Here is a 15,054-nt window from a genome sequence, read left to right on the forward strand (position 1 = left end):
ATTTACATTTACTGTAAAATATAATTTTATTCAAATGCTCTGAGCTCTCACAAATTATTTTAAATATTCCATTTTTTAAATATTTATTATTAAATATTTTTTATATTTATACCAATTTATAAAAAACTTGTAATTGCTAATTATATTATTATCAATTTTTAATAATTGAGATATGAATGTTTTGACCAATCTAATGAGATATTCAATTACGAATTCTAAATTATCTATAAAAATCAACAGATCTAATTCCACAATTTACAAAGTTATACTAATCTAAACATTCCTGGATATCAAGGCTTAAACCAATCATATTCTATAATCTATTCATTATTTTATAATCTTATAGGATTCTGAAAGAAGCATAGATTTCAAAAACAAAAATTATTTGTCAAAACAGAAACAAGATTTTGTAACAAACGTGTCTATATGTAAGTCATTTTTGTGGGATATTTTTGTCAAGAAGTTAATAAAAGAGGACGGTTTATATTTAATGTTAACTATAAAACAAGGAATTAATGATTGCAATTTTATAAATGTCGCCTTTTTAAATAAAATTTTATACACGTAGTTTTATACACGACACTTCAAAATATCGTATATGTAATTTCTACAATTCGAAAATTCTTGGTATGGAGCTGCTATAATTTCTTCACTTATAGTTTCTTCCAAAATAAATCAGGCATTGAAAAATTGTCGAGTTGGAACAGAGAATGTTTTATCTTACTCTTCCTAAATATAAATTTGTTTAAAATAGGGCACGTGAATATTTCGATTATTCATGATTAGACTGCGGATTTTTATACATTTATGAGAAATTTCGAAGTACCAAATGCACAGTAATAATAAGAATATAGAAAATATACAAAATACCTGAAATATACTATGCCTTAAAATATTTACTAGATAAAACAATTTTCTATTTATATTTTTAATTATGTTTATAAGATCATGAATTTGCATAAATATTCACGATCTATTCGTGACCATTCATTCATTTAATGATTATTCATAAAATCTTCTTAATACTAAATATACGTAATTTGTAGTAAATATTTCTTTTCGTGATATGTTTGATAGTTCACAGTAAACCAAAACTTAATGATCGCTCTAATAATTAATTATCGTGCCAAACTCAAATTACAAAAACACACAAAGAACATCTATTCATATGCACCACCCATCCATTTCATATACATATATATACATATACCTAACAGTATATATTTGTAAAATGTTTGTAAAATTTACTCAATGCTCTTTTCAATATCCTGTACGATACACATTTTAGACCAAAAAGTACGAATATTACTATAATTGAAATAGCTGAAATTCGAAGAAGTATTAATTGTTTCATAAAGTTTGACGAACATTTGACGACCACAGTGCAACACAATTTGCGAATATTCAACAACCGCATGATTCCTCTTATATCTACAACTGTAATTCTACATGTACGATCTCACTGTCTGCATTATAGGTGCACCCACGTCGCCGTCATCCTGACCTGCCCGAGAAATCCTCATGAAAGACTGGGAACTCAGTACTCAGAATAGCATCGGTATTGTAGCCATTTCTTTTTTTATTTTCCCCCCTTCTTTTTAAATAGCTCGCCATTGATCGCGGTTATTACTTTATTTTACGATTTGTTACTCTTTTTGCTGTAACTATTTTTTCTTCCTATCTTTTTTCTCTTTTCTCTTTTTTAATTAAAATAGTGGTGATGGTAAATGAAAAGTGTTGTTGACACACTAGATAAGGATTGACGTTTTTATTTTAGCAATTTGCTGACAGAAATAGCCTTAATTTATATAATTTTTCCTTTATTTATTCAAGTTTGATAGTTTTAATTAATCTTTCTATTCGGGCTTCTCTTTTCTTTTTTGAGTTAGTATAGTACTATGCTTTAATGTGTCAAATATTTGACTGTATTCGTAGCTTATTGCGTAAAACATTTTCGCGATACACGTGGCGGACGGTGAATTTCTTCTAGGAGGCTGGATGAATTTCTAAATGCAATTCGCACGAGGTAGGTCATCAAACTCATCTATATGGTTTTCCTGTCACGTATTTTTTGAAAGCACGTGTCACGTGTTTCATTTTTATAAATGGAAGTGTTTGAAACGTAAAGCTAGTAAATGGATAGTAATAATTTTATGTAACTAAAAACTTAACACATTTAGACAATTTCGTAGAATTCATATAATGAATTCGATAATGAGATATTTTGTACAGCAAAGTAGCTTAATCAGACAGTTAATGTGAATATAGAAAATTAGAATGAAATACGAGGAAGTTGGTATTCAATTTTTATATAATAAATATTTCTATACGTGATATCTTTCTTTAAGCATATATAGAAATCAAGGATGCAAGGATTTTATTTGCAAGCAAGTATTTGCAAATAAAAAACATAATTCTTTTTGTGAAATTTTGAGTGATGTGATTATATAATATTGTAGCACTAATTTCAAGTATCATAGATTCTAGTTTTGTTAATTATAACTCTAACTAAATTTTATCTTTGCTTGTATAAAATTTCCATAAATACGCGCTTATGAAATTGGCCAAAAATCACTTCTTTTAATACGGTCGTTAACTCACACCTATTGAATACATATTGATGTTAATAAAATTGATAACTGTGTGTGACTGTTTATCACATACACACGCAATATCCTGTAGCTTCTCTGTACATTTTCAAATTTGTTTCAAATCATACGAACATAATCATTGAGTCTCTTTGCAGTGCTAATGAAATTTCACAATGTTTCCATATGAGACACAGAATATACTCATAAAAAATTTCTACATGCAGTCGAATACTTCCTTGACCAACTGTACTTCCTCTATGATCATAGAATCCATGCATCATATAATGAATTATTCCGTGTAAAGTTACGTTTGGCAATCTAAGGATAAGCCAACTATCTTCCCAAATTCTCTTAAATTCCACAACCATAAATAAGAGACTAACTTCGAACGATTTTCTTAATTTTTTGGGACATAGAGGGATGAAAAGTGTCCCACCCCTTAGTGCTTATATTTATACGTTATATTATTATATGCATATGAGATGTTTTCCATTCCACTTCAAAATATTAAGATAACTCCAAGCACAGCAATTCACAATATATCTCTCGATTTCGTTCTGTCACAAATATGACTAACAAACGTTTAATAGACACATAGGAAGAAGCATGTATTGATCTAGTCACTACTTAAAAGCATTCGTAGTTATAAATAAAATTTCTGTGCAATCAGTCCTTTTTTTGCCTTAAGATTCTGTATCTTAAAAAGTTAAAGTCGGGTATCCGCCGAAAAAACTAAACTAGGCTATACTATGCTATAGTTTTAAAAATATTTGCTTCAATATGTAATATACAAAACCGTTTCCGCCAAAAACTAAGCTAATTGTAGGCAGTGCTGTACAAGAATGAACTAGATGAATACGAAACAAATAAAACATTATTGATGGAAATTGTGGAACCGTAAACTTGGTGTATTTATAAACCCAAATATTTTTTAACTCGACACAGCATAGCTTAGTTTTGCGGTGGATCTCCAGCTTTACTGTCTTCTTTTACCTCAACTTTCTTTCGTTCTTTAACCAACCAAATCAATCACTCGAAAACATATCGACACTCTGTATATCTATTCAACAAAACCTCAAACCTGCCGTGCTTTCCCAGAATCTCTCTCTCTCTCTCTTTCTCTCTCTTTCTCTCTCTCTCTCCTCTCCTCTCTCTCCTTCCTCCAGAGCGAGACTGGCCGCAACCGCGAATTACTTCGCAATTTCCCGAAATTGCGCAATCCGTGCAGGCTAATGGCCACCAGGTTGTTGCTGGTCGTTCTGGCATGGGTGGGGAGGCGTTGGCAATGGTGGGGAAAATAGTGAATAGAGAAGAGGGGTTAACGTTGGACGATAGAGAGTTGAAGGGATGGACTACGGCGGAGGCCACGGGGGAGGCGACCATTAATTAAGCAAAATCATAAACCCGGCCAACCGAGAGAACCGTGGTTGCATTGAAAAATATAAACGATCCGGCAGGCCCGTTACTTTCACGAACAAGATCCGCGCACCGGTGTTTAACTATCGGTTGGCTGGTGCAGTCGAACAGAACTGCGGTACGCGATGCAGTTTGCGTCGGAGAGGGATTTTATCATTGGCACCGTTGCCGCGCCGATTGCGGTTTTAGCTCTTTCTACTTGTGTATCGGACATATCAAAGTAGCAAATTGAGAGAATTACAGGGAGTAACGAAAGTATTTGCATGGTATTCTGCTCGTCGCCTTAATCACTTGGCGTACGATATATCTGAAATTAATTCGTCATTGTATACTTTGGAACAATGTTTTGCCAAACGGAGAATACTTATGCAACTTCATATTTTTTGGAACATAATTAAAAGAATGGAATCTCGGTGGAGAATGCTATAATCTATTAAATGTTATAACGAGTACTATACATTTTATATTTCATATATCCTTACGTATTATGTGAATTTTATGGATTTGTACACGTTCAAATTTTGCATAAGCGCATATAAATGCACAGTTTATTTGCTACGAACAAACAAAGAAAAATTAAACATATATTTGTCAAATCCTGCCATCTTCTGTTCGATTGACCAACACATTCCAAACTTTTTATATAAAATTCATTGTATATATACTTGGATTTTGTTTTGTTTTTATTTTCTTTTTTTATTTTTCTATTTTTATTCTCAGTTTTTGCGTGCTTATAAATAGTAGATCGGGTTATTTTTCGGACGATAGAGATTGAATGGCGGTTCCATCGAGCGCGCTTTATCCTATTATACCCTCGTGTTTTGTTGGTTTTCTTTCCTTTTTTTTTTTTTTTTTGTTTTCCCTCGATTGATTTTGTTCACGGTATTTAGGTATCGATTTAACGAGATCGGTTTTGAGTTTCGGTCGGTCGGTCGACGCGTTGAACATCACGTTATTAATGAAATTGTATTGTCCGGTTCGAGAAGGCGATGACAGTTTGTAGATTTATTAAATCGCGCTTGTTAGAGTATTTAGATGATCGCGTGTGTACGATTATTTGATGTCTATGCTATGATAAATGCATAACGCAATCGCATAAGAAAGCAAATGTTAAGACGACCTCTTCCACATAATTCAGCTAATATTATTAATGAAATTTTGCAAGTCACAAGTTATAAACCATTAGTATTAAGAAATTCTTTTGTACGATATAAGGACACTAAATTTATATACAGGTTATCCTATGTAACTAGGACTAACTACTGTTCTGAAATACGGTGAAAGGTAAAAAATAAATTTTAGGACAAAATTAAACAGTTTCGAATACATCATTTGGCGTATATATTTATTCTGGAAGTGATGGTATTTTTAAAATTGTAAGATCACCTATATTTTTTAAACAGACTTATAAATTTTTTGTGTAAATCGATGTGCTTTTTTATTTTCTGTATTAAAGTATAAGGAAATACAAGTTTGCATCTGAAATACAAGTTTAAAATACAATTCAATTTAAATTTCATCAGATTGAGTGTATGACAGAGAAGGAAAATATAAATATAAAAGTATTGCGTCTTTTTTTATCTTTCATACGATAAGTTCTGTAAAATTAAAGTCGATATACCTTTAAGCTAATCAATTTTCGATGTAAATACCTTATAATACTTTCCTATAGAGAATGCAAAGATCTGTAGATCAAAGTATGAAAAAATGTATAAATCTATTTGAAAAAATAGAAATGTTTTTTAAATATTCGAAACGTCATACATCATTCGAAACAATTTAATCTTGCCAAATGAAATTATTTTCTTCTCTTATCTACCGTTTTAGGGCTATAGCGTGTCTCAAATTGCGTGTAGGATATTCTGTATATGAAGATACGAAGGTCACAGGAAATCAATATAATAAGTACATTTCTGTTGATCTGATTTTAGTATCACTTCACGATTAAAGTCCAGAAATGTAACTTTTAAAATTATCTGATAAATTGGCGAAATTTTATGGGCCGCAAAAGTGTAATTATTGATAAAAACTAGAATAGTTATTTAAAATTTTTTACTTCTCCAATCATTTTCATCTGTCAATTCTTACCAAAACTAAGTTTTTGTCTTTTTATAGTACTCTTTCACTGTAAATGATTTTCATATTATTCAAACAGTTAACAAAATAATAAAAGCATTAATAAAATACAAAGAAGAAAACAATATATATACATATAAATATTAAGATAACTGACAAAAAATTGAATCTCGGTTATAAATGCTATAACACAGTGCTTCATTATGCATTATCAGAAAGTGGAACACGTTGCACCACTTATTAATTGCTATACCTTTCTTATCGATTCTATGTCTCTTAGATGTGCTGGAACGATGAAGAAGAAGAATGGGGCTCAGAAATGATTAATTGCGCTCATTAGTTGCCGAGATTTATTGTTTTGTTGCATTTGAAACATTAAAACGCATATTGAAGCATTCTAATTGCACAAAAATTCTTATTTAATGATTGATTTCATTCTAAATGCTCGTATTGCCTACGCAAGTAGGTTATTGAATCTAAAGACATATTACTCTATTCACTTCTTAATAACTGATTATTAATAAAATATAATAACACCTTTTCAATTAATTCTTTATTAGATCTATATACATACATACACGAGATCACGATACATACATTCGACCACTTGTAGATATCTTCATATATTATATCATATATATATTCTATTATTCTATTTTATTCTATTCTATTCTATTCTATTCTATTCTATTTTATTTGTTAAACATTTTGAAATTTCATCAGCACTGTTTTGAAGTTTTCATTAGCACGACTATCATGATCATATTGTTAAAATTTGAAACAAATCTGAAAATACCTATATGAAGAAATTACAAGATATTTAAAGGATGGTAAGGCGTCTCAGGTAACTCTGTTGCAAAGAGATATTTTTTTTGTAATGATGTGAGGAATCAATTGTTTGGTTCAAAGGGACACATACCATAATGTGAAATATTCTTTTTCATAGTCGTATTTCTAGGCATTTAGATGTTCCCATAATTTGTTTTAATTAAATTTTATATTTTTTTATATACCAGCCTATACGGCTTTCTTATTTCTTGTACAAAATTATTGGAATATTTGTGTCTAAATATGTTTAATTTGATTTAAAACATCTAAATATGTTTAATTTTAATTTTGTAAAACTTTATATATGAAAACAAGGAAAGACGCGACAGCCGTAATCTTGCGCTTGCGTTCTTCTTGTCTTTCATATAAGACAAGAAATTAAAAAAATTTTGTGAAATTAAAATTTAGATATCTTAAATTAAACATATCTACACACAATGGAATAAGAAGGACGCATTGACGTACATGTAATGAAGCAGAGTTTATAATAAAGTGAAACATAAGAGACAAGATTTTTCGTGTAGTTTTGATATAGGCGATTTAGTACGCAAAAGCGACGAGTACCAAACGTAACCATGCTGTCAATTTACTTCTCGGCCGTGGTCGTTTTTTAACAGACAGAGCGAGCACCGGTAATTATCGAGCAAGCTAATTGTCTGGACTATTTCTTGCGATAACTTCATCGGCAGGGATCCGATCGGACCCAATTACGAATCCCTCAATGTATTACCGATGTGTATCTTGTGCCGATTCCCCGTGACATGTATACCTGAAAGAAACAGTAAAAGGAGGCGAGCAGGAAAACGAGGTAGAAAGAAAAAAAGAGAGGAAAAGAAATTGAAAGTAAAAATTACCGGTCTCACTGGCTAAACATAGTGACCGCTGCGGTTAGTTTGAGAAAAATGGCCGATATATTCTTGACTACTGGTGGCTAGGGTACGTGGTCTGAAAGGCTAGCGTTAAAATAATCGACGGATCATGTAAACTGGAAGGTGGATAATTTGTTCGACTAAAATATTAAGAAGAGGACTCTGGTGATGCGTATATTGGTTGTTAGTATTTATGTATTGCTTGTGTGTTGCATTTTTTCTACTAAGATATTTATACTTAGATACTTAGGTACTACTTAGATACTAAGATATTTATATATTGTTCGGATATTTACATCTTGACATGTTATTTTAAATTTGATTGATTTTTAAATAATTCGTTTATTGTCGGACACATTTTAAACTTATTTCACAATAGTAATCACGTTCTTTTTCTATCCAATCGCATATTTTTCTTGAAGAAAACACTTTCAGGTGAACTTTTCAGAATAATGCAGATCAAAAGACAAATTTTTAAAATTAATTAAAATTAATTAAAATTAATGATCGGTTAAAGTTGGCACTAATTTGTAAATATTAATTAAGAAATTTTATATTTTACATGGTAAAACCCATCAATGATATTTATCGTGTAAGATATAGAATTCAGATAAAAATTTAATATCTTGGAATGAAGACACCTAAATTAAATGTATCTAAAATTGACGTGGTTATCTACGACTCAACGATACCAACTGAGAATTAAAATTCTTATTAATATTAGCTTCGCTTGACTTCAGTTTTACAAGTTACAGAATAGCGAACCAATTGCACATAGTGTTCCCGTTACAACTGATAAAACGCAAGAAACACAAGAAACAGTTTCCGTTCGATCGCCGAAAGATCGAAAAAGAAACGACCCGCGTTAGAGTCTAATTACGCACGTAGTAGACAAATTTACCAATCGTAGAAATAATCGCGCGTGTACATTGAAACCGGACATGGTGCTCGTATCGAGAATACGTATATTAGCCGGTGTACTACGCAGCGGAGAGGCAGGCTGAGGTGTATCGAGGTCGACCGGTTCTCTAACAGGCGTCAGCCGTTAAGGGACATTGCGACACTCGCGCAAACCATGGTTCTCCATCGTTTTCTCTCTTTCTCTCTTTTCTCTCGCCTTTTGCGCCACGCGAGCCAGAGAACTCCGAGAACTGCGAATAAATTGTTATTAACTCGACAGTGCCACTTGCCCTTTTGCCTCTTGTAAGACCTCAACGATTTAAAGAACTTTTTAGATAAAGTTAACAACGAAGCTAAGAACTAACTAGACCAGATTCGAATCCTCTATAAGTATTTCGTAATAAAGAAGAGATAACTAACTAATATTAGAATATTTACTTGTATATCAGCTGATTTTTTGAATATGTAAACGTAGTAAAGGATACTGGGGTCTTTATGTGATTTTTTAGTTATGTGCCTTTTCTTTTCCTCTCTCTCTCTCTCTCTTTCTTTCTATCTCTCTTCTCTTCTCTTTGTCGTCCAAGCATTCTGATCGTGAAAATTGCAAAGAAATTGTTATTCGTCCGATAGTGTCACTTGCCTGTCCTTTTGCCTAGTACACGATCTCAACGATTTGAGAATTCAACCTTTTAGATAAAATTATTTATAATTTTAACTATATTTATTATTATTATTTACCATATATTATAGTAATTTTAGATAAAAGTAATTAATTAATGGTCTCAAGTACCAAGCAAACTAGATTCGAACCGTTTGTGAGAATCTCGTGAGAAAAAGACGATAAGTAATTAACTAATATCAATGCAGAAGAATTTAAAGAAGTAGTACTCGATGCCTATAAAGCGAACTAAAACGGAATATTTTCGTACAAAACAGCTAAAATTGCAAAAAACATCTTGGATCTTAATTAATGTTTAAAGAAGTCAAAGATATAATTGTTAGAAGAAATAGTATTTTGATATCTTCAGTGTTTCAATACTACGACAATATTTTGAATTCTACAAAGAGAGCGAAGATATACTCATTTAGATCCAGAATCAAATAAAAGGATAATTTTGCTAACATGGGATTAATCGAAAATATAATGAATTCTGAAACGGTTTTATTAGCGCCGTCGTAGAACATGTAAGATGAAATTTACTTTTAAAAATTAATATGCAGTAAAAAGATTGGCATCTGATAATATGAAATATCACAGAGCAGTTTTTTTATTTAAGGGGTTCATCATTCTCAGCTCGTTTAATTGTCAAACTGTTGATAAAATAGAAAAATTTCTTTCGAATGGATTGAGAGTCGCAATTGATAGTGATACCATAGTCTCTTGTAATTTTAATAACTATGCCTAAAGTCAATTAATACTTCGACGAATCGTGTGTTTGATTTTGATATAATTAATATGATTTTAATTACAACAATTTAATTTCACATATCATACATCTGTTGATTACGAAAGAAGATAATAAAGTACTGCTTCCGATTTATCATTAATTGACATATTTCAGCAAAATTTGAGTATTGTTAATAAAAATCGATAAATTAGTTTCGAATCCACTACAAGTATTTAGAAAACGGAAGCGGTACACCCAAAAAGACTCGAATCTAAACACAACAGATTTGAACCTTGTACGAGTACTTTAGTAAATCAAGAAAGGACTCCCAAGGGGAATCAAACGCTGCCCGAATAGGTTCGAAACTTTACCATCACCTTACTAGAAATTCGCTTAAAATCATTTTTCTCCTCTATCGCTCTTAAATCGTTGCAATTACGAACGTTCAAATATTAGGTCATCCCATAAGTTCGTGCCGACTTTTGTGTATACATTTCATGTGTCGATTTATAAACATACGGCGATAAGGGACCAATGCATTTGAAAAATGGGAAGAAGTTGTACAACGAGAGGAGGATTACATTTTTTCATGAAACTGAAAGGTATGTGAACAATCTTAACATATATAACCGCTCGAAAAACAGAACGAACTTATGGGATGACCTAATAAAATTTCCAGGGATCTCGTTTATCGTCTATAATTCTACAAAATTTAGCTTTTGTTAAAAGAATTCAATAAAACGGCAATGCCTTCTATTTCTCGTCTTCTTGTTGTTTTATGTTTATATTAATGAAGAATGATGTCGGAAATAATAGATTCAAGCCTTCTGAATAAAATAATACACAAATGGAAACAATTGTCAGATATTTTATGATTCTGCGATGGCTGAAACAAGATTTATAATTTATTAATCGTTAATAATATAATAATAATATATAATAATAATAATAATATGTGATTTCGTATAATTTTCGTATAATTGATCAAAGAATATTTCTTGTATGAAACTAAGTAATAAAATAAATTCTGTAGATCATATTTGGTTATAGAAATCTAAAGGTATTATAAAATATAATATTATATATTTAATATTAGGAATAATATAATATAATATGTTATTAATAACTAATAAAATTATAACGGATGTGAAAAAATTAATAATTCGTTTAGATATAAATAACAAAGGTAAGATGAGATATCGAGCGAATGATATTGATGCAAGTTACGCCAGACAATTAAAATCTTGATCGTTGGTTGAAATTATTCCAGTTATTTATGAGATCATATTAAAGCCATAGCATGCGTGAGTGGAATTGAAACCTTCAGATGGCAAGATAAAAAATTATTGAATCATTTGAAAAAGTGAAAGGTTGAAGGACGTTAATTGGAACTTACACATATAGGATTATTTCTAATATGTGATAAAATTGAAGAAGAATAGCATTTCATTATGAATCTTCAAAATTAATTACATTATTAATTAATTTTATATTATCGCAATTATCCTTTTGATTGATTTTAAGATTAAATGCGTATTTTTCCCAGTCTTACGATCATTTCAAAATTATCGATCGTTCTAATTTTAAATATGCATTTCATTTTTCATAAAACTTCATCGATCTATGATTTATTTTGTGAAAACTTAATAGATAATCCCCTTTTTGATATCGTTCAATTGTAGATGATTCAGTTAATGTTTTATTTTCATTTGTATTTTATATTTTACGTTATAAATCATATTTGTGATTTGTATACGTATAGTATATATAGGAATAGGAATTAAGAAATAATTAATTAATATTACAAAATAATAATTTAATATTAAGGAATAACAATTTGATATTATTTAGGAATCTAAGGTATAGAATACAAATTATGACACAACAGACTTTGAAATTGAATAACTTGACTTGAAATCTTATTCGTCATTTGCAAATTGTAACTAGAAAATACTAGACTATTCCTTTTTTCAATGATAACGTACTAAAGTACTTCTTTTTAGCTAGACTATAACGTAAAAATCAGATTATGAACAAAAGTAGATGAACAAAAGTCTTCATATGGAAATAACTAAATTAAACTAAAGAGCCATGATTAAGTTTATTGATGCTTGTATGCTTTAAAGTGCCGAATATTACGCCATTATAATTAATCAATTCAAATTATCCAAATTATATATAGTAATACAACCACTGTTTTCAATTCAACATATCATAATTTAAAAAGTAAATTTGATTATTATCAGCACTTTTAGGTAACGCAGTTGTCTCAATACTCAAGTTGTTTCGTTGAAATTAATTCTTAATAAACGTTACACTTTTCCTTATGAAGTACCTTGCAAAATGATATGGTAAAGTGAGTATGGTCAACATATGGTTTCATTAAAGCTAAATTAGTGCCGGGAACTTTATGAATAACCATTTCATAAAAACGAGTTCCAGCGAAATTTATATATGTACATATTGCCTAAAATTGCCTAAAAGAGTCTCTATCAAAGAAAGAATTCAAACACGATATTATATAAAATTTTCTCTTTTAAATGAAAAAACAATGGTTTAAACATAGTGTCGGATAAAATTGTCTTCTTTAAAGAAAACTACGCAAGACAGAAAAAAAAGAAAATTTAAATATAATATTATCTACATTATGTAACACTGTTCCCATGCTCATGGAAAATGTTAATAAGTATTATGTAATATATTATGTAAAATTCTTTTCTTCAATCATAAAAATTTCATAAAAAAGTTACATTCTGTAAAACTCTTGAATTATACCATTTACCATCATTACATTGTACATCCTATAAACATAATACGGCTATTTGAGATAAAATAAAATTTCACTGTAAAGTTAACATCTTCTATGGTAAGAAATCTAATTGGAAGCTATTTTACATCTAAATATGTTTATTTATGAAAAGGTGAAAGAAATTAATATAAATTTTTTCGTAATTATATATAATTAAAGAAAAATATAATATGGATTTCTTTTCTTGAAGATGATTTTGGAAACTTTGGAAAATACATATTATCATCTATATATATATACATAATCAATAATAATAATAATCTTAAAGCTATCTTCGAACTGTACGTTATACAGACAAAAAAATTTTGCATCGATCTATTAACAACAAAATAATCTAAGCTCTAAGTTTGCATTACTTCGGAAAGTAATTGGAAGTATTATATTCCATATATTTCTCCGTTAGTTTACAATAATATAAAATTAAATAAAGTTTTGTTTTCAAAACAAAAAAAGAAATTCTTATTTCGTATTTTTATCATCGCAAGAAGTTGTTAATGTGTGTTAATTGAAAGTATTATAGAAAAGTTTGCATTCTTTGTTCACTGTTTTCTGCGGAAAATTGCTTGGACTACGCGTTTAGTCTCTAACAGTGGCACTGTTCCACGTTTTTCCAGCGGTACTTGCAACCATGTACTTAATACATATCTTCTTATCGCGAACACCTATCGTTGCGTTATTAAAAGGCGCGAGCATAGTTACGAAAAACAAACATGGCAATTCTATACGGTATTCCGGTTTCCCCTGTTGTAGTTCAATCGCACTTTCTCACAGCGCAGCGCAGCGTATGCGTAATAAACGACACGGCAAAAGATACTTTATAGAACTACCATATGAAAGCTTGAGATATTATTTAATGACAGATTCTTTGTCGAAGAAAATTCGACACGATTGTAAAATTAGAAATTGTGAGTCAATTGTGGGTTGCGAAAAAATTACGGTTTTCGAAAGCGAGACTCGTCCCATAAAAGTTTGAGAAGTTCTTGCTTGATTTTAGTTTCTTTTTTTTGTTCACAATTATGTCTATGTAGATACCTTTGGAATAATAATTCTAACTTTCATTGAGATTCAAATTTAATTGTATATTTCTATTTTATTTTTGTCGTACTATTTTAATTATTAGATACTATTTATTTATAGTAGATTTGATTAAGGGTAATGTTCATTTAAATTAACTGATAATAGTTATATTTTTTGTATATATAAAATAATAAATATTCACTTGAAATATAAAATAACAATCGGATCTTTTTTCTAAATTATCCAAAGATTGCTTTACTTATGTAAATTTTGTAATAGAGATTTAATGAGATTCAATAATTAATACAGTATTAATATAAAAATAAAAATTTACAAATTCCTTCCATGAAATATTCGAAGTAAAACGTCATGTCTTTTTATTGTTATCTTAATAATCATCCTTTCTAAATTGCACAGATGCATTCGATTTGCTTGTACTTTTCTATCGTCTTTAATTGACCGTAATCATTTTGCTGGGAAATTATTGGAAGCAAAATGGTTGCGCACACGGATCACTCTATCGATAAATTAACAATTAACGATCCGCAACTACCACCTGCGGCGGGGTCGGAATTATGGTTGAATATCGAGCTCTGACGCTGGAAATCGCGAATAGACTTAATACGGTATATTATAACAATCGCGTTGAATCGGCCGATTTAATGGCGACGCGACGCGGCGTCCTGCTCGCCGGCAAATCAATTTTGCATGCGGAAACGGAAAGAAATCGCATTCATAAGCGAGATTGATTCGACGATGCATGAAACAATTTTCAGATAACGTCCGGCGTAATCATTTTGAAATATTATATTCATTATGGATAATTATAATTGGCCACGTTCCACCGATCGAGATTTATGCTTATCGCTGTTTAAACGTCCTGTATAAGCTTCTGTTATGGTCGGGAAACATTATGGCCCATTTTGAATTTACGTAGATAGGCAGGATTTCATTTTCAATGCGAAGGAGGAAATTATTTAGAAGATGAAAATTTGTACTAACGTGTAATTTATACTAATTTTCAAGACTGTAAGATTTATAAGGAGAAATGGAAGAATTGTGAATTATCCTTTCTATAAATATCGAAAATATTAATTTCGAAGAAAATCGTAAATTTAAGTAATTGTATTATAAGAAGTTTTGTTTCTATCTTTTTGTTT

General features: G+C 30.1%; 1 protein-coding gene across 8 annotated transcripts in view; it reads left to right on the plus strand.

Moving 5' to 3' along the window:
- LOC100646289 (protein scalloped) overlaps window positions 1-15,054 on the plus strand; it is a 340,073-nt gene that overhangs the window by 130,305 nt on the left and 194,714 nt on the right. For 5 of the 8 annotated variants that reach the window (XM_048405341.1, XM_048405340.1, XM_048405339.1 and 2 more), the window contains one exon: window positions 1,478-1,558. The exons of 1 other annotated variant lie outside the window; for it this stretch is intronic. In XM_048405341.1, coding sequence (XP_048261298.1) covers window positions 1,522-1,558 — 37 coding nt within the window. In that variant the 5' untranslated portion in view covers window positions 1,478-1,521. Of the gene's footprint in view, window positions 1-1,477; window positions 1,559-1,935; window positions 2,027-15,054 lie in introns of those variants that run through there. 2 more of the 8 variants (XM_048405345.1, XM_048405346.1) reach the window with 2 other exon arrangements.

Source organism: Bombus terrestris, chromosome 4 (assembly GCF_910591885.1).
Source record: "Bombus terrestris chromosome 4, iyBomTerr1.2, whole genome shotgun sequence".
NCBI classification, from domain to species: Eukaryota; Metazoa; Arthropoda; class Insecta; order Hymenoptera; family Apidae; genus Bombus; species Bombus terrestris.